The 20836-nt window shown below is 36.9% G+C and overlaps 1 protein-coding gene across 7 annotated transcripts in view; it reads left to right on the forward strand.

The window, feature by feature from the left end:
* Positions 1 to 20836, forward strand: part of CNTN4 (contactin 4) — an 893585-nt gene that overhangs the window by 425166 nt on the left and 447583 nt on the right. For all 7 annotated transcript variants that reach the window (XM_042929999.1, XM_042929997.1, XM_042929996.1 and 4 more), the window contains one exon: positions 12022 to 12163. In XM_042929999.1, coding sequence (XP_042785933.1) covers positions 12109 to 12163 — 55 coding nt within the window. In that variant the 5' untranslated portion in view covers positions 12022 to 12108. The remainder of the gene's footprint in view (positions 1 to 12021; positions 12164 to 20836) is intronic.

Consider the following 20836-nt stretch of genomic DNA (forward strand, 5'->3'; position numbering starts at 1 on the left):
GTTTACCCTTGCATGAGATGGAAAGCTATGAATATACTTATAATATACTCTCATAGCACTGAACAGGAGGGTGGTTTCATCCTCACAGATTCTTCTTACTATAGAGAAACTTCTAAGTTTCCCTCAGGTAAGACAAAGCCCTTATTAAGATTGTTATTATGATGTTAACAGTTTTACATGCGTTAGCTGATAAACTTCTCTATAAACTTATAAAGTAAGTAACAATGTCTCCATTATGTAGATGAAAAATTTAAGGGTCAGAAATAACTTTTACAGAACAATTCAGTTATTGGATATAAAAACCTGAGATTTGAACTTCGGTCTGATTCCAAAGACCATATATATACTCTTGACTTACACTGGTGCACTTTCCTGGTTGTCTGCTGTTCTAACACCCTTAGAGTACTGTGTTACTTACTCTTCTGTAGAATAAAATAAACTTCATAAGAGCAAATTGTTTCTGGCTTATTCATTGTTGTATCATATTACATGTCAGTTACTAGGAGTTTAATTAATAATGTGTGAATAAAGGAGAGAGTGTAAAAGATTTTAGCCCCTTTATTTTTATAGCTTATCATAATTTGTACATTTATGCTTGCAGTCTTATTTCTGCTTCTGGTTAAGTAGATACAGACTCACTTTCAAGCTACTGAATATCTGATTTGGCTGTCCAAGCATTCGGCAAGCTGTGCATAATGATGAATATACTAGTAAGCTTTACTTACCCACTAAGTGCATCCAAGTAAAAGCTCTGAAAGTCATACGGTTCTTGCCACTTTAAATCTGACAGCTAATATATTAGGTATTAGAGTGTTTTGTGCTTACCTTTAGCTCTTCTTTAGTTTAGGTGATTAAAAAATGCCTGTTGCTGTCTATATGTGCAGCATGCTTCATTAACAGTGATTTATTTGGGAATTTAGCAGAATTGGCACTCTGCAGCACACCAGTGGGCAGAAGGAAAACAAACGTGAGATGGTTGCTAAAAAACCTATCCTGCTGTGATGGTAGGAGCCTTTAAAAAGTTTGCAAAGTTGACTTCCCAATACCCAGAAAGCAAGACTGAGACTGAAGTCTCTGGGCAGTTTCATTTCCCCCAGTCTTTCTCCAAATGCTCTCCTCTACCACTTAGGAAGGGTTGTGGTTTTCCCCATTGGTAAGTGTGCTTCCTTCCTCCATTGCCTCCTAAAGCCAGAAGCTTCCACCACTTGTTATCTTTTCCCAACAAGTTTACCTACTCAAAACCCACACTCAAATTTTTCTAAGAAAATCCAGTTATAATGATTTTCTCTTACATTCCTTTCAACAACCCTGTATCATCCCTGTCACTTTACCAAAGAGAAAAATGAGGCCAACAGAGGTTAAATGACTTGCCAGAGGTCAACAGCTAAATGGTAGAACTGGGATCTGAACCTGGCTTTTGTAATTCTGAAGCCAATGTTTTCAACCACCATAGGGAAGGCAAAGAAATTTTTAATTTTACATGCAAACCATATTGATTTTGTTGTGTCTACTTGAAATGTTATGTTGAAAAGATTCTGGGACTGCCCTTGGGCTAAGCAGGAAAGAGTGCCATACTCAATTAGGCTTGCTTTCCATAGGAATGGGAAGGAGGAGAGAGCTGCCATGTATTTCCCTGTGTTCAGCTATGATCTACTTTTGTTCTTGTTTTTACTGTAATGAGAGTATATGAATATGGGAATGACATTCTAAGGGAAGGATGAAATATTTGAGAAGCAGTCTAAATAAGAGGAAAACACTATGTACTTTTTGCATGCTATAATTGCCTATTATTCTAATAAACCTGCATTGTAACATAGTGCTTAAATATCTATACTCTGAACTCAAACTTTCAGGGTTCATTTTAAGGGTATTGTAGATACCTAAATCTTCATGGTAGTGGTGGTGTATGACTGCATGAATTTTAGAAATCTCATCAAAATTTACACTAAAATAATGCACATCAGTATATGCAAAATATACTTCAGTAAACTTGGGGGAAACACTTACAGTTCACATCCTGTTCCCTATTACTTTTCAACTCTAACAAAGGACAATTTATTTAACACTTAAAATGAAAATAATATTGTCCACCTTAAAGTGTTCATTTATTTTTTTTAAATGTTTATTTATTCATTTTGAGAGAGAGAGCACAGGAGGGGTAGAGAGAGAGGGAGAGATAGAGAATCCCAAGGATGCTCCACACTGTTAGCACAGAGCCCAAAGCTAGGGTTGAACTCATAAATCATGAGAGCGTTACCTGAGCTAAAATCAAGAGTCAGACACTTTAAGCACTGAGCCACCCAGGTACCCCCTAAAGGGTTCTTTTAAAGATGATATGAGTTAATATTTATAAGAGACTACTACATAGACATAATAAATACTCTGTAGATGATACCTATTGTTTATTCCTCAGTTTTTATAGTGTATTCTACAATTACATTGCCTCCAACATTGTTTAATAGTTTTAGCACATAGACTTTTATGTTCCTTGTTAACTACACATGTTATATTGGAAACTCACAAACATATAAAACATGTATATTTTACCCATTTATATTATGTATATTGTGCAATTATCCATATATATATGAATATGTAATTACAGTTTTGAATACATGGCTTTCATGCTAGAAGACAGGTACCATTTTAGTTTATTTTTCAACTGAATTATAAAGTGTTCAGTATTGATATGTTGTAAATAATATTTATTAAAATTGATGGTCTATAAGATTTGTTTGAATATATTGAAAGTATTAGATACCGTAGAATGTTTAGGATAAATTTGTGATAGATACTTGGAAACCTAAGCAAATAAAGAAGAAATTATTCACTCTAAAAAAATCTCAAGTAATAAAAAAGGAAATAAAAGCAGTATACTCTGGGGCTTAATTGAAAAATTGTTAACCAAATTAAATAATATAACTAAATTCAGACAACATTGCAACCAGGTATGTATGCCTGTGTTTGTCCACTTGTGTCTGTCACTGGGACTGATTGTATAAGAGATCTGAATTACCACTATCCATAAAATAACAATACGTTAAGCCCCCAAATCAAGAAAGAGTAGTTTAAACATTTGTGTTAAATCAATATTAAGATATTATATATGTATGTATATATATATATATATATATATATATATATATATATATATATATATATAAGTAAGTTGTTTTCCCTGGAAAGTAGTTCCCTCCAGGGAGTAGAAATAAGTATTTAAGCTATGTTTATGTATTACTTTAATAAAAATAAAGATTAAATAAAACTTGAACAGCAGCACAATAAGTGATTATTTAGTGGAGGCTATGAACAGTGAATATGCATTTGTGGTTTAGGATTAAATTTCCAGTAATAGCACCATACATAGAATTTAATTTTGTATGTTTGTTTTTGGTTTAAGTGAAGCTTTATTAGTGTTATATTAGTTTTAGTTGTACAATATAGTGATTCAACACTTATTCACATCACCTGGTGCGCATCAGAACTGCACTCCTTAATTCTCATCACCTGCTTAATCCAAGCCCTCTGCACCCCATCCCTCCCCCCCCCACCCCGCCGGTTTCTCCCCTCTGGTAACCATCAGTTTGTTCTTTGTAATTAAGAGTCTGTTTCTTGATCTCTCTCTCTCTCTCTCTCTCTTTCACGTTTGCCCTTTTGTTTCTTAAATTCCAAATATTGGTGAAATCATATGGTATTAGTCCTTCTGTGGCTGACTTAATTTTGTTTAACATTATACTCTCTTGTTCCATCCATTTTGTTGCAAATGGCAAGATTTCATTATTTTTATGGCAGGTTAATATTCCATTGTATGTATCTGCCACATCTTCTTTACCCATTCACCAATCAGTGGACACTTGGGCTGCTTCCATATCTTGGCTATTGTAAAAAATACTGCTATAAAATAGGGGTGCATGTATCTCTTTGAATTAGTGTGCTTGTATTCTTTGGAAAAATACCCAGTAGTGCAATTGCTAGATCGTAGGGTAGTTCTATTTTTAACTTTTTGAGAAACCCCCATATTGTTTTCTGCAGTTGAACCAGTTTGCATTCCCATCAACAGAGTATTCCTCTTTCTCCAAATCCTCACCAACATCTGTTGTTTCATGTGTTTTTCATTTTAGCCATTTTAACAGAGGTGAAGTGATACCTCATTCCCTGATGAGATTTGGTTTGTATTTTCCTGATGGTAAGTGATAATGAGCATCATCTCATATGTCTATTGCCCATCTGAATATCTTCTTAGGAGAAAGGTCTGTTCAGGTCTTCTGCTATTTTTAATTGGATCCATTGTTTTTCAGCTGTTTACTTGTTTGTATATGTTGTTTTTATATTTTGGATACTAACCCTTTATTGGATATGTCATTTGGAAGTATCTTCTCCCATTCTGTAGGTTGCCTTTTAGTTTTATTGATTGTTTCCTATGTTGTGCAGAAGCTTTTTATTTTGATGTAGTCCCAAGAGGTCTTTACTCCAGTTTGAATTTTTTTGTATGTGTGTATGGTATGAGAAAGTGATCCAGTTACAGGATGCTTGGGTGGCTCGGTCGGTTCTGCATCCAACTCTTGATTTTGACTCAGGTAATGATCTTAATTATTGTGAGATCAAGCCCCATGTCAGGCTCTGCACTGACAGTGCAGAGCCTGCTTGGGATTCTCTCCTTCTTTCTCTCCTGCTCATGCTCCCTCTTTCAAAATTAATAAAATAAACATTAAAAAAGTGGTCCAGTTTCATTATTTTACACATCCAGTTTTCCCAGCATCATTTGTTGAAGAGACTGCCCTTATCCCATTAGATATTCTTTCCTGTTTGTTGAAGATCATTTAACCATATAGTTGTGGGCTTATTTCTGGGTTTTCTATTCTGTCCTATTGATCTTTGTGTTTACTTTAATGCCAGTACCATACTGTTTTGATTACTATAGCTTTGTAAGATAACCTGAAGTCCATAATTGTGGTGCCTCTAGCTTTGCTTTTCTTTTTCAAGATTGCTTTTGCTATTTGGGGGTCTTTCGTGGTTCCACAAATTTTAGAGTTGTTTGTTTTTGTTCTGTGAAAAATGCTACTGGTATTTTGATAGGGATTGCCTTAAATGTATGTGAACATTACTTTGGATATAAACATTTTAATAATCATTGTTCTTCCAATCCATGAGCATGGGTATCTTTCCATTTCTCTGTGTCACTTTCAGTTTCTTTCATTAGTGTTTTATAGTTTTCAGAGTGCACGTCTTTTACCTCTTTGGTTAGGTTTATTCCTAAGTATTTTATTATTCTTGAGCACCACACATAGAATTTAAAAGCATATCTCATACAACTTTGTGGGATGGGAACATGCTGTAATCTGAGAAATAGTGCCATGCTCTAAATAGATTTGATGATGACAAAGCCATGGTGACTACCATTCATTTCACTAATTATCTTTCAAATAGACAACTGTGCTATGATATGATGGTGCAAACCAGGCCTTCAAGGTTTCAAGATTACTTACAAGCAATCTAGTTCACCTTCCTCTTTTATTGGTGGAGAAATTTGCCAAGCAATTAAGTACAACACTGAGCCAATAACCCAGTTATGCTGACTCTTAATCCAAGGATCTTTTAAAATACTGCACTGTAATTATTGAGATTACTTCAGTTTTTTGAAAATTGTCTCCTAAGTAATAACGTGTAAAGGTCCAACATCAAAGTAGATTAAGGTTTTATAAGGAGAAAGTGATTGTGGGTATATATTCTAAGAAACTTAAGAAAATTTTGAAAATTAGTGTATAGAAGTCTCTTGTCTCTCAGGGTGTATAAAATATATCCTTCAGTGACTGCAATGATGAGATACTGGCTAGCTTGGCTTTTATCTCCAAGGATATCTTTCTAATGTAATTATTGTATTTCTGGTTAGAATTGCCACAAGTGGTAGACATTGTTTTGTCCAAAAAGGCTTTAAAAATGAAGAAGATTGTACGCTTTAACTCACCCTCTCTTATTCCTCAAGGCCTTCTCTAATGAAGTTTTACAATGGATATAGAGTCCAAATCAGCCGATAGGTGATGTACAGTCTAAATAAGGGATCCCATCTTATGCATGCCTACCTCTTGGTAATTAGGTGGGGTTTTCTAAATGTATTATCCAGCCCCTTTATATTTTTTCTTCTTTACACTGTCCTCTCTGTTCTTTGAGATGCTTTGGAATGAGCAATCCAATGAGAGAAACCATGCAACATATGTTTTTTCACCATTCCTAAAGGAGACTTGTTGCAGTGTCCACAGAAATAGGGAAAGGATCAGGGACATAGAAATGGAAATGTGTCTTTTCTAGTACATAGAGTAAAAAGCTAAAACAGGGAGAAAAGCTAGTAAGCAAATTTGATTGAGTGATACGATAGGAATTTTCACTCTCCAAGAAGAACCTGTAGGCCAGCTACCATAACCATAGGAAGTATGCATTATATGTATTACTCATTTGACATATAAACTAACTTGTACAGTCAGTAATCTTTTCTACCTGCTGAGTTGTTGTGCCCTTGTGGGTAGAGACCTTGACCTTGACTCTTTTCATTCTGCACATTACCATTTGATTAATGGGCACTCAGTAAATATCTGTTGACTGATTGAACACTAAGATTTGACTGTATGCCATTTTCCCTTGAATTGATTGGCAGATTGCTTTCTAAAGAAGCTAGATTTCTCTCTTGCTTCCAGTTTTGTTCACTGCTTCCCCGCCATTGTGATTGACTGCACCCCTCATTAGCTAATTGTAGAGTTAAAAAATGCTCAACTGTACAACTGGGCAATGTGGATGATCCTTTTTAAAATTCCTGCTTTAAGAATGGCTGCCCTCTAAATAATAATTAGTAAGAAAACAAATGTTCATGTTGCTCTTACACTTGGAGGGAAACGAACTCACTCACATTTGTGCTGTTGTAAGAAGTTTGTGAATTAACTCTAGCGATATGTAGCCTTCTAACTAGATCTCAGCTCAGAAGCTTTACTGTATGAATGTTACACAGATTCTGCACTATTACTCGTATCTCACTTCATTTCTGCAGAAGGACAAAATGAAAAGCAGAGTCAGAAAAGAATCACTATCAGAACTTTATGTCATGCTTTAAAAGACACATAGTTTATTTACATTTTTGTCACTGGGAGAAAAAACCATAGGACTTTAAGTATGAAGACATAGATTTGAGTACTGGCTATATTGATTTCTAGACATTTGGCCTTGGCCAAGTTCCACAGCCTCTCACAATCTAATTGCCAAAGCTATAATTTTTTAGAAGATAGTGATGCTTGATCTTCATGGTCCTTATGAAGGCTAAAATAAGAAGAGAATGTAAAAGCACATGGGATGTCCACAAAGGATATTAGTTACATGTTCTTTTATTTACATACCAACTATTGACTGCCTAGTCTATGCCATGCACTGTCCATATGTCTCTTTTTTTTTTAATTTTTTTAATGTTTATTTTTTGAGAGAGAGAGAGAGATACAGTGCAAACAGGGAAAGGACAGAGGGAGAAGGAGACACAGAATCCAAAGTAGGCTCCAGGCTCTGAGCTGTCAGCACAGAGCCTGATGTGGGGGCCTGAACTCACGAACCATGAGATCATGACCTGAACCGAAGTCAGACACCTAGCCGAATGAGCCACCCAGGCGCCTCTTCATGTGTTTCTTAAATATCAATGAATAAAGCAATGATTCCCTACCTTCATAAAGTTTAAATTTCATTTGTGGGGGGGATTTTAACCTCCACCTAAATAATAATAATAATAGCTAATATTCACTTTCAAAACATATGTCAGTTGACCTGTATACCATACTTGTGAGAAAGATAGGGTTCATGCCACGATCCCCAATCTATAGACAAATGTTTTCAAAGATTAAATTGCTTTCCCCAAATCTGGTAACTGAGATGAACCAGAATGAAAGAATTCCATGTGTTTGATTCCAAATCCAGTGTTTTTCCAGTCTGTCTTGATGCCATGAGGACTTGAAATTTTTATTATATATTGGAAGTATACTTAGTAATTAGAGAGTTAGTTAATTTGTTGACCAGAAGAGAAAAAGCAAATGGGGTAGAATAGATATTCTATACTTCTGAGGATTGCATTTAAAGCAAATCCTCATACTCCTAAATCAACCTTTTATAGGTCTTTTCCTTGTTAAAGGCATTCTCCTCATCCTCTTAGCCTTCAGATTCAAGTCCAAATTCTTTAGTATACATTCAAGCAGTTTGGTTATCAGGCCTCTGACTTAGGCTGGGCTGGGCGGGGCTAGGCTGTTTTTAACAAGGATGGCAGCTAAGTGTTAAGAACCTGAACTCAGTGCCTTGCATAAATTCTCACTAATTCTTCCAGTAAGCCTGGAAGACAGGTATTATTGCCACTATTTTACAAATGAGCCACTTAGCTGGGGAATGGGAGGCCCAAGATTAAAGCACAGTACTGACTTTTCAGACTTTGCTGCTTTCATTATCTTGTATTGTGGTAACTTGAACTCTAAATTCGCAGCTTCATGCCTGTGTGTTTTCCTTATCCCTTGGCTTAGAATTTCCTTCCTCCCTCTTATTGATCCTTTAAACTTAGTTCAACTGTTGAGGCCCTTTGGAGAGCTTTCTTGAAGCCCTAGCCCCACTGCCCCACAATTCAGTTAGATGGTAACTCTTTTGCATCCTTAACACTTTGTACCTAATAGACTTATAATGTGTGTTGAACTGCATTATAATGACTGGTTTAGTTCCTTCTCTTATCAAGCCAGCAGTGAGCTCCTTGAGGACAGGGCCTTACTTCCATTACCTCTGCACACCTAACACCTTGTACTATTTCTGTTCACAATGAACACATCTCCTTATTTGTTGAGCTGAATTAGAGCTACTTGGATACCAGCAGAATTTTAATTTAGCAGAGTGCTAAATCAAATAATTATATGATCAGACCCTGCATGTAGGTTCTTGAAAACCAGGACTCTTAAGGGAGAACTGAATCCTGCTTTTGTCTTAAGTACTTTACAGGGAGGTCTTTGGTATTACTGTTAGTATAAGAGTATCAGAATTGTTTGAAGGGTTGAAGGCTAGAGGCATTTTGCTCTGTTTAGCAGTGTGTAAAAATAACCAGAGAATTCTCAGTTAATCTCCTTCCGGCTCAGCCAGAGAAAGCAACTGAGTCCTCTTTCATTGTTTGGCTTCCTCTGTAGGATTTACGAGTCTAATTCTTGGGCAAGGTCTCAAAGTTAGTGCTGAGTATACTACCTTTTGCTATAGCCACCTTAGGATAAACCAGGGAGAACTCTGAGCTGCAGGAGAGATCTATTACCACCATAACTCTTGGCTCATCCTGCAGCTTTCTTTCTGGCTTTAGCAAAAAAACCCTGGAATTATGAAACTTTGTATCCTGTACCACAGTCCCACATGAGATTCATGAATCTTCAGCTCCATACAGAAAACGTGGTGCTCTGGCTAATACTACCCACTAGACAAATTACTGTCAATGACCCCATTATTTCTGATTAGGTAAAGGTGAACCTTACTGTCTTCAATGTAAATAAATACCAATAGGATTCCTGAATTCCTTCATCCTTAAAAATCTACAGCTCTTAACACATACTGTAAATAGCATCATATCATGAATTAAATCTTTATCATGAAATTGGGTACATTTTCTAAGCTAATTTTAATTGCTTCAAGAAACTGCTTAACATTGTAAATCAATCCCCAGGTCTGAGATGACATTTCCCTCACAAAATTAATTATTAATACCCTGATCATTTGCTTAAGACATTAATAGTTTTCATTGATCAGCACATCCTGTTTATCTAAAATGGCCTAATCACCATGCATGTCAGAAGAGTATCTGAACATATCCAATTAGAGATGCCGCCTGCTTTCAGCCACATCAGCAGATCAGAAGAGTCCCTTTTGTCTTCACAACATATTAAGTCTAGCTTTATCAGAAACTTAGCTATTTAAGGGCACAAAAGAAGGATGAGTTCTCTAATGATGGTTCTTGACTTTCTGTTAGCTTTCTCGTAAACATAAAGGTTTCTCAGTGATCATGTGGTATAAATTAATGCTAAGAGCCCTTGATTAACGAGCTTGTGCTGGTCCATTTTTTCATGTGAGCCTGTGTTTACTCACGGTGTTTTCCTTATGACTGAGAGTGAGATGAGAAGCCCCAGGTTATTATCAGATTAAAAATATTGGAGCTACAATAATATCTATTGTTTTATCATTTATCATATTTATCATAACATTTATCATAACATTTATCATATTGTTAATATCATTTGTATGGCACTATATAGTTTTCACTTACTTATTAAGTAAATATCACTTGAAACAATCTTGAGAGGGAGGGAGGATGGGGTGCATACCCAGGACCATGCAACTAGTTATAGCCAGGCTTGTAAAGAGATTTTGAGTCTCCCAGTTTCCTAGCGTTCTCCTTTATTTGACTAAATGATAGATAGAAAGCATCATGCTCATCTTTGAAACCCCAGTGGAAGCTCCTCTCTTTTATAAAGTCTCCCAGGACAGAAAGTTTCCTCCTTCCTTCCCAATGGCACATTGTATTGCAGTTTTTTGAAATGTGCACAACTGCCCTCATTGGAGTAGGAAGAGATTCTTGATGCTAGAATTTTTGTCCGCATTTTGCAAGGTCCAAGTGCCTCACCTAGTATTTGGCAAGCAGAGGGTGCCCCATATATGCGACTGCATGGCTGGATGGCAGTATAGAGGGAGAAGGGATGGGTAGATGAGAGCAAGTGCAGTAGAGAGTTCTGTTTTCTAAGGTCATGTTGCAAACCTTTGGCACCTGACAATGATTTGGCTTTGTTTGGTTCACACATTGTTTAAAAAAAATATTTTGAACTAATTCCCAGTATTTAAAACTTGGGAGTGTCTCAAAGTATCTGGGTGGTTCAGTCGGTTAAGCATCCAACCTTGACTCACGTCATGATCTCGAAGTTCATGAGTTCCAGCCCCGTGTTGGGCCCTGTGTTGACACCTCGAGGCCTGAAAGCTGCTTCAGATTCTTTGTCTCCCTCCCTTCTCTCTCTCTCTCTCTCTCTTATGTGTCTCTCTCTCTGCTTCTCCCCCACCTTTCAAAAATATATAAACATTAAAACTTGGAAGATTTTTCAAAATACAATAATATTTGCAAATTTTCTTTGAAAAGGTCCTGCCACCCTGGGTCTGTGCACCATATGTTAGCCATTAGCTTGAGCTAAGGAATACCCTCCAGCTTCATACAGGACCTGGCTGTGTTCTCTAGAGTGCCCATGTTTGCCCGCCTGCTTCACTCATACTTACTTAATTTGTAGCCTTTGGAATACAGAACAAGGAGCCTTTCTTTACTACAGAGTTATCCTAATTTAATATTCCTGGATAATGGAAGAATCACTGTTGTAAATCATGTTCAGGATTTTTCCAAAAGAACCTCATTGCCAGCTACTCATAGTTGGTAGGATTTTTTTTTTTTGGTAGGCAGAAGAGCTGCACATTTTACTGCATTTTAGAGATGAAACATAGAACATAAGGAAAAAAAATGTTTAAATTGTTAGAGTAGTTATAATTTTCCCACATGTAATTCCATTCCAAACCTTGGGAATTTTTCCTCATGGTCCAGCAGTGTTAACCCTCTCTTGTTCACTGACAGCTGAACTCTTCATGCTGACTTTTTTAGCATATTATTAATTTCGAAAATAAAGAAGAACAGGGACTGGAGAATAAGGGACTAGATAGGACCTTGTAAAGAAACATAGTTCATTCCCCTGCCTTTGGATTGTTTCACATCTAATCAGAACTATTCTTGTTTTCACTCAGTAGCCACAGGGACACGTCAGCTCATCCCTGTCCAAATATTATTTGGAAGAAAAGGAAAGGAAGCTTATTTGTTTCATATCCATAATTTAACATACTTTTCTTTAATAGTACTTTTCCACAAGTGAATTTTATTTGTTTTCAGATAAAGACAAATTTGCAGAGACCACAAAAAGAAGTATCTGCAAATCTCATTGTGATGTTTCTTCTTTCCCACAGATTAAAGGTTGAACAAAACTTAAAAGAAGCAGCGATTCTATTCATTTGATACTGGACTTGAAACTCCTTTGACCTCAGAAACTGAAGATGAGGTTGCCATGGGAACTGCTGGTACTGCAATCATTCATGTTGTGCCTTGCAGGTAGAGTGTCATTTAAAAACTTTTTGATTTAAAAACGCTACTGTATTTCACACTAATTCAAAAGTAGGCCTTCGCTTTCGATGGCCATGATAAAATTGTAAGAGTGCGTGCTACGATGACTAGCATTTGCTGACACTGTTGAATCTGCTTTCCTGATGGTCTTTTAGTGGCTCTTTCCATGGTGTAGTATCCAGAGCTAGACACTGATGTTTCCACCCGTCTATCTGGTCCTTTTAGAGTCCTTTGAGCCATTATTTAGTTTGAAAGTTGTTATTTTTGCTCATCCCACTGCTCAATTGCACAGAGATATTGGGCAATAAAACTGATACATAGTCTAGAGCCTTACCTCCTTTGATGTCAGCAGATGGAAGTTGATTTGGGTAGCTCTTTCAGTGTCTTTGTTAATATTACTCCATTTTTTCATCCTCTCTTTTTCATTTCGATATACCTATAGTTAGCAGGAGCTGGAAAGTAAGAAGACAGGAGATTTTTTTCCCATATGCCCATGGTCAACTAGTAGACAAGGACTTTAAAGAGTTCAAACATGGGGCGCCTGGGTGGCTCAGTCGGTTAAGCGTCCGACTTCAGCTCAGGTCATGATCTCACGGTCCGTGAGTTTGAGCCCCACGTCGGGCTCTCTGCTGACAGCTCAGAGCCTGGAGCCTGTTTCAGATTCTGTGTCTCCCTCTCTCTCTGGCCCTCCCCTGTTCATGCTCTGTCTCTCTCTGTCTCAAAAATAAATAAGTATAAAAAAAAAAAAAAAAAAAGAGTTCAAACATACTATTTATTGCTTTCTCCATTTTCTGGAAGGTATGAGCCTACCAGCCGACATACATAATTCATATGTTGATGGAACCTAAGTCCAACATGCACTGATAGTTTTCAGGTTGGCATGGTGGGCATCTTTCCAGGCCTTTCAGAGGGACACCTGAATATATTTACATTTAAGACTTTTGGTTCACCATTACTCAGATCCACGAATTCATTCAAATAATGGTACTGAGTACCTTGCAAAGACCCAGCTTTGTTCTAGTGTCTGAGAATATAATCCGGAGCAAGTAGGACACAATTACTGCTCCCTTAAAGCTGTATTAGCTGAGTTCTATAGCTATATAGACTGAAAGCTTGATAGAACAGATTAATTGCAACTGTTACATAATTAAAGGTAGTAATAGTAATACTGACATGTATAGGTCACTTACTCCATGCCAGACACTATGCTAAACTCTTGTACTTTAGCTCATCTCATTCCACCATGACCACTGAGAAGTAATAACTGTTTATTTGTACTCGCATGTCTATTTTTATTATTATTACTGAAATGGCAAGAAGTTAAGAAACTTACCCAAGGTCACCAAGCCAGTAAGTGGTGAAACTGTTAAGTTTCTGACTCAAACAGACAAACTCTAGAATCCATAGTTTTGATTATTATAACATACAGTATTTTAGCTATATTGTTGATTTGTCCAGTTCATGCTTGCAAATGTATTCTTGAAATTTGGGGTTTCATTTTTACTGTGTTTTTTTAAACACGAACTCTCCTTCACTCATAAGTAATCCCCTGCCTTTAAATCCTGAACCTCTTGCCTTTGCAAACATCCTCACCATTCCCTGATTTTGGACATTTTGCCATCTAGCCATCTGTTTTAACTTTATCACTTCTCTTCCTCATCTGGTCAGAGCCTAAATCATGTCATCCCAGCAAAGTACATCAGGCTCTGTGCCTCAGTTGCTTTTCTCTAGTCTTTTTTATGGACTTTGACCCTCCTAAAAAGGCCTCAACTGAGTCATTCTGGCTTTAACTTCTAATGACTCTGGGATGAATGTATTCTTTAAAGCTGAAAGCAGTGAATTGATGTCGCAGTATTTGACTATAGCAATGTGCTTATTTAACCCACTGTGCTGAGTAGATGTCAAGAAATTAAAGAGTTGAAAATCGAGGAAGACATTAATCTCCTCAGTTGTGTTTTGAAAAACTTGGACTTCTCACTGAAGATGTGTACCTGTATCTTTTTTCTTCACTTAGCTTTTTGTAGGGCATCAGTATATTGATTGTTTTTGTGAGCCTTTTTTGTGAACTGTTTCACATGGCATTAATATTCTCTTACCATATGCCTCCTTCAATGTAGGTAAAGTCAAGCTTTAATTAATGTTTTTGTTTTCTTGCTATTTGTCTTGATTTCGTTAATTTATATAGCACTTGACACTGAATTTTGAACAGATTTCTTTAACTGCTTTAGCTTCTCATCCTTTTCCTTTTCTGTACTTAGTTACAGCTTTCATGGTAAGTTTTTGGCAAGGAAAATATTTATGCCTATTATGTTTACCATAATTAGTAAATCTCAAATGTGTCTGTTCCATAAGAAAGAAGATCCAAATGAATAAGCAGACTTCTATAAGAGATATACCTCGAGAGGACTAGTAATTACTTAATTAGCAATTAATAATTAGTAATTTATGGTACAGTGGAAATGTTCTCCTCTTTTGCTAAATGCTACACTTAGTCTCTGAAAATAATTTTTTTAAGAAGAGGGGTGCTTGCCTGGCTCAGTAGAGCATGTGACTCTCGATCTCAGGGTTGTGAGTTCAAGCCTCATGTTGTGTGTAGAGATTACTTAGGAAGAAAGGAAGGAAGGAATTAAGGTAGGAAGGCAGGAAGGAATTAAAGTAGGAAGGACTGGAGAGAGGAAAGAAGGAAGGAATTAAGATAAGAAGGAAGGAAGGACTACTGATGCCAGCAGTCTGAAAATCTAGTCCCTGCAAAATTGGTTTTAATTATTCTGCCTCTTAATGAATTTAAACTAGGGATCACAAAACTCTGCTACCTGAAAGAACAAGGAAGCGAACATGTGAGTGAAACATTCTTCAAGGGATAGTGACTCTTACATGTAATAGAAGATGTTGGTAATTGTGGAAAACGAGAGAAAACATATCCTATTAAATTACAAACCAGTGCCTGGCTCTAGTCCTTCATGCTAGGTCTTCTAGTTCTTCAAGACTTTTATGCATAAATCTCCTAATGTTTTAATATTGCCAACCCATTCACATTAATTTTTAAAATAAAAGGCTGCATGAAACCAACCAAATGGTCTCCCGTTTGCAAAGTTTATTTCAACCACTTGGTTTTTCTTTGTTATTATACACTTTGCCAAGTACACTACATGTTGGGGTCTCTGTACTAATAACTCTTCCTTTTGCCAAGAATGTTCATGCTCTAAATGTCCCTGTCACTTTCCCTCTAACCTTATTAAATGTCACTTAATTGGTGAGGCCTTTCTTGATGACAATACACAAATTAATATAAAGGAAAATATTTTCTTTCACCAATACTTTATACCTCTCATTATTTTATTTTTTTCTAGAATTCTTATACATGTATGAATATCTGCATATTTTATTTGTCTTTATACTAAATGTCTTTCCACACTAGAATGAAACTTTATTAAGGCAGATATTTCTGTTTGTTTTTAGACCACTGCTATATCCCCAGCATCTTCAAAATGCCTAGTGAACAGTGCCATTCAATGAGTAAATAAATATATTTCAAATAAGTGAATGCTGCATACTGGCCATTAATAAGAGAGAGAGAGAGAGAGAGAGAGAGAGAGAGAGCAAGCGAGCATGAACATACACATAGGTAACTCTTTCCTCTGGTACATTCCTTAACCAATGAAGTATGAGGAACAGTAACAAATACAGTGGCCACCTGTCATTTGGAAGGACAGTTATTAGGCACATTCTACACAGTTTCTTAGAAGTCCTCAGAAAGACTGAATCCCAGATGCCCACAGTAGTTTCTTCTAATTTTCCCTGCTTCTCTCCTGCTCCCTGGGATCATCTCCGAAATAAATGTTTCCTCCCCTCCCCAAATCCTTCCCTCAGGCTCTGCTTTTGAGGTAATCCAAACCAAAAATATGCACACACCAATTAATAGAGCAGTAGGGTAATATTGGTCATGTCAATAATTGGGAAGAAACCAGATAGGAAACATAGCTTTGACAGATTATTGAAGTGTTGACTATGATATATATCCATATATATATATGTATATGTGTACAAGTACTGATATGAGTAAATATAATATGCCTTTATATAGATACATCTTAAGTAATATCTAGGTCCTGGAACCAGATAGTTTCACTATTAACCATCTCTTTTATTCTTCTTACTGTTAAGTAGTTGCATTATTAGCCAGATGCTGGGCAGGTCATAGGTGCCTCTCTGGGATTCACTTTACACCTCTGTACAATGAGGCTGTTAAACAGGTGGTCCCTAAAGTCCTTTTCAACTCAAAAGTTTTTGTTTTTAGCTATACACAAGGTTTGAGAAGCATAGAGATTCTGAGAGCATTAGAGCTAAGCTTCAAATTTTATTCAACTAATATGAAATTTTACATATGTCCTGTGCCTTACCATGTGTTACTGATTCTGTTCACATTGGCAGAGTTTGAAGGAAAGAGTAAAATGGCTGGTCCATTTATTTGTTCATGTGCAGCAAGAGGTGTGAAGACATTTCAATACCCTGTGTGAATGCATGAAAAAAAAAATGCATGTTTGATGTATTCTCAGTTGATCTTGGTTCCAGGGAGGCTAAGTTTGTTCCCATCTCTGTGGTGCAGTTTAGCAATTTCAGCAATTATCTCCTTTTGAGAAAGTGCATCCATTCCAAATGCAAGCATTTTATTGACTTGCTCACAAAATCCATGCTGTTGTCATAGCTGCATCTGGAGATAGGTAGTGGAGTAAAGGTCCTGTATAATTCAGGAGAGACCTATTCTAGGATTAGTAAGTGTTCACAAAATGTGGAGGAAGGAGGAGCCCTGGGTTGAATAGTTTAATCACATTCATGTCGCTTGAATCGATGACAATAAAATTGCCAATACCTGCAATCAGAGTCCTTGGAGAGAATGTTCAGTGGTCTTCAGAAGGGATGTTAGGCTCAGGAAATGTCTTATCAGTAAGACAAAAGTAGACTGTCTATGGTTTTAGCTTATTCCACGGTAGGAGAACACAAATACACATTAGGAACTTCCAGTATTTGTTGATGTTGAACTCAGTTAACATAATCTTTCCACATAATCAGAACATTCCAACAAAGTTGAGGATCATCCCTAAAACATCTTCCCTTCTTCATAATGCCCATATTGTCTCACCAGAATGGAGAGCACACTGAAGTTAGTTTCAGAGCTTATGCTCACAGTGCAGCCAGGTACAAAATTTGAGTTCTTCATATTCTCATATTTTTTTTACAGAATAAACAGAATAATGGGCAACATTCAAATAGTTAACAGTTATAGATAGAAATTAAACCTAGTACTGCCTCTGCTTTTGCAAAAGCTACAAGTATTCAATGATGATAAAAAAACAACAATTGAGTAAATCTCAGTTTCCATATAGCTACTGCAAAGCATAGTCTTGTAGTGACCTCTTATTTTATTGCTTCTTTTTCTAAGAATCTGGTTTGCCAATGCATTTATAGTCATGCTGACTGAAGCCAAAGAATGGATTTCCTGTTTCCTCTGTGCTGACTTCTAACCATGGCCATTAAATGAAGCCAAAGCAGTAGAAAGATTTACCAAGAAGAGAGCTAATAACTACATTAAAAAGCAGTGACTCTAGTGATGAAAATTCAGGAAAGGAATGGGAAGAACTATGCCCAGAAAATAATAAATAGCAAGTGGAAAACTCCTTTTGAATATCATTTTAAGTATTTAAGTGCATTTCATGGTGGGATAATAAAAATGAGTAATGAAGATGTTGAGGTAAATAGAGAAACTGGCAACAGCTTTATATCCCCATAGGCATGGACATATAGTAGCATCATACAACCCAAAAGTTCTTAGAAATATTCAATTTTAGACCGCTCCGGAAGCAAAGTCATTAATGGCTTCATTAGATATGCTCAGCCAAGCTGGATGTCTTAACTATATAAAACTCTCTTACTGATAGAGTCTAGGACATGTATCTACAAAAACAAAAGAAAAGAAAAAAAGAAAGAAAGAAATTCTGTTGAATGAAACATATTAGGAAGAAGGGAAAAAACAGTTGAAAATCTAAATATAACCATGCATTTCGTATCAGCTTGTGCAATAATTTTCTGTAGAAATGTGGAATTAAGCCTAGAGCTTGAGGATAGCAGGTAAAAGGATAGCCTCTGGCAACTCCAACCTTGTCAGAAATGTGACCTGGAGACCCAACAGTGCTGGTAGTTAAGAGCATGGGGCTTTGAGATAAAATAGATAGGTCTGTTGTTTAAAAGCTGTGTAATTTAGTGATTCTATCTCCCTAAGTCTTTGGTGACCCCGCCATCTATAAAATGGACAGAATAAGTATATTTACCTCATTTAGTTTATGAGGATTGAGATCATGTATATGTTCTTCGTGCTTAACACATTGTCTGATACTTAGCACCTTTCCTTGTGAGCTACTGTTCATTGAGTGATTGAACACACATTTGAGGATCTGCCAGTGCGAAGCATCGCACTGTTCTCTAAGAACGTAGTTCTAAGTGAAACATAGTCCCTGTCCTCTTGGCCCTCGTGGTCATGATGATGATGACAATGACCATGATGATACCAGTATCAGCTTCTTAGCACACTGGTGTCTGGCCTTCTTCAGTGGTTGAAGATTGCATAGCAGAGTTTATAGCTCATTTGTTGCCCTTCCTTCACCTTTTTGCAACATGACCTCATCTTTAAAAAAGGGGTTATAATAATAATAATGAGGAATACCTATGAAAAATTAATACCTAAATTGATTAAATCTGTATGTTTAAAGGCACTTAGGAAGGTATCTAAGTTACCTAGGCAAAGTGTTAGTTGCTGTTAATGTCATTATTAACATCATCACCAGCAGCAACAAACCAGTGGGCATCCATTTGCGTGTACAGCAGCCACAACATTTAGAGTCTACCTCCTAGAGGGAAGGCACCTAGAACAGTTGCCAGTTGGAGCCATATATCTGGGGAACTGGCCCTGGGAAAGTGCTGGGAAGGTTTTTGTAATGGGGCCTCCAGAAATTACCAAGTTGCAAAGAGATGAGGTTTCTAAAGAGAGAAGGATCTGATGGCTCAAAATGATGAAAGATTTCTAAAATAAATTTTACAGAACAACAATAACAATAACAACAACAACTAAGACCAAGAAATGTGCACATAAAAGCCCCTAATGAACTGTGATGGAATGTGCCGGTGTAAAGACTGTGTGCTGTGCCATACCCTTCTATTCTTCTCTCCCCCTAAACTCCTGTTGTTGATGTCAACCAGATACTTCATCCATATGATAAACAGAGTTTGATGAGGATATTGCCCCACACTATTTTAATACTACCCTTAATCTGTTTATTGCTTGTTAACTATGAAATATTTGCTGAACAGTCTGTTTAGCAAGCCTCTTAGGGGCTGGTGGCAACTGCAAGAATAATGAGTGAAAATTTATCGAGCATATCTGTGCCAGATATAGTATCACGTTCTTGAGTGCAGTATTCCATTTAACCTGACAATAACCCATTTCCTAGATGAGGGGTTACATGTCCTGACTAAGGAAGCAAAGCAGTATTTGAATTTGAGTCTATCCAGCTCCAAAGCCTGGGCTGTTAACTGTGATGGTATGATATCTAATGACACCTAGTCCTTGTCCTATGGAGCTCACCATCTTGTAAAATACTATGAACCACTACTTCTCAAATGCAGCTCATGTACCAGCAGCATCAGCATCACCTAGTAATGTAGTAGAAATGTAGATTCCTGGGCCCAAGCCAGACCTACAGAATCAGAATTTGTGGAAATGAGCCCCTCAGTGTTTGTTTTAACAAGCGATCTATAAGATTCTGATGCTTTTGAGTGCTTGAGAACCACACTTAATGCTTTGAGAGGCAGGTAAGGCAGAAATTGTCATTATCCCAATTTTACGTGTGGGAATCTGAGTGGTAAGTGACCTGCTCAAGGTTATATGCCTGGCATTGATGGCAAAGCTAGAATCTAAGCTTTGTGATTCATAACCTGGTGGCCTACTTTTCCCCCTGGTATGTATGCTCTCTTTTCACTCAGTCTAGTTTTCAGAGCACCTTACTGAATACCTGCTAATACAAAGTAAGGGCTTTTTATGCTGAAGAGATGTCCTGAGTATTGAAATAATTAAATTTTTCTGCTTAGCCTTGTTTCACTGCCTGTGAACCACTACCAGGTGATACTGGCCTGTGCTCTTTATCTGTTTTATGATGTAATGAATTCAGAAAAGATGTTGTTCTTTAATTTTGAAGCACTATGGGTAGAATCTTGGGAAAGCAGAAAATAAAAGAAAAATGTCCCTTGAGGCTACAAATACAGTATAATGACTCATCTTTTTGGTAAACAATAATGTACATATATTAGGTATGATTTATGTGCTTAGAGAGATAGAGGAAGATATTTTGCAAACCCCTAGTGGATTGTCAGGTTGTTTGGTCTTCTTAGAGTAAACCAGAATCCTTTCCCTTAAGGAAGAAAACATATCATTTTGTTTTGGAAAGAAATAATTCCAGGGGATATAGCTCACCCCTTCAGATATGAATTGAGATGTGTGTCCAGGGTTCTCTTTTCTGCAGCAAGGTTTGGAAAAAGGCCACAGAAGACCGACCCCCTCTAAAGCTTTTAAATTTGTGCTGAAGCCAGCCACAGTTAGCTATTGAGCACTTG

This window comes from Panthera leo, chromosome A2 (genome assembly GCF_018350215.1).
Source record: "Panthera leo isolate Ple1 chromosome A2, P.leo_Ple1_pat1.1, whole genome shotgun sequence".
Classification (NCBI taxonomy): domain Eukaryota; kingdom Metazoa; phylum Chordata; class Mammalia; order Carnivora; family Felidae; genus Panthera; species Panthera leo.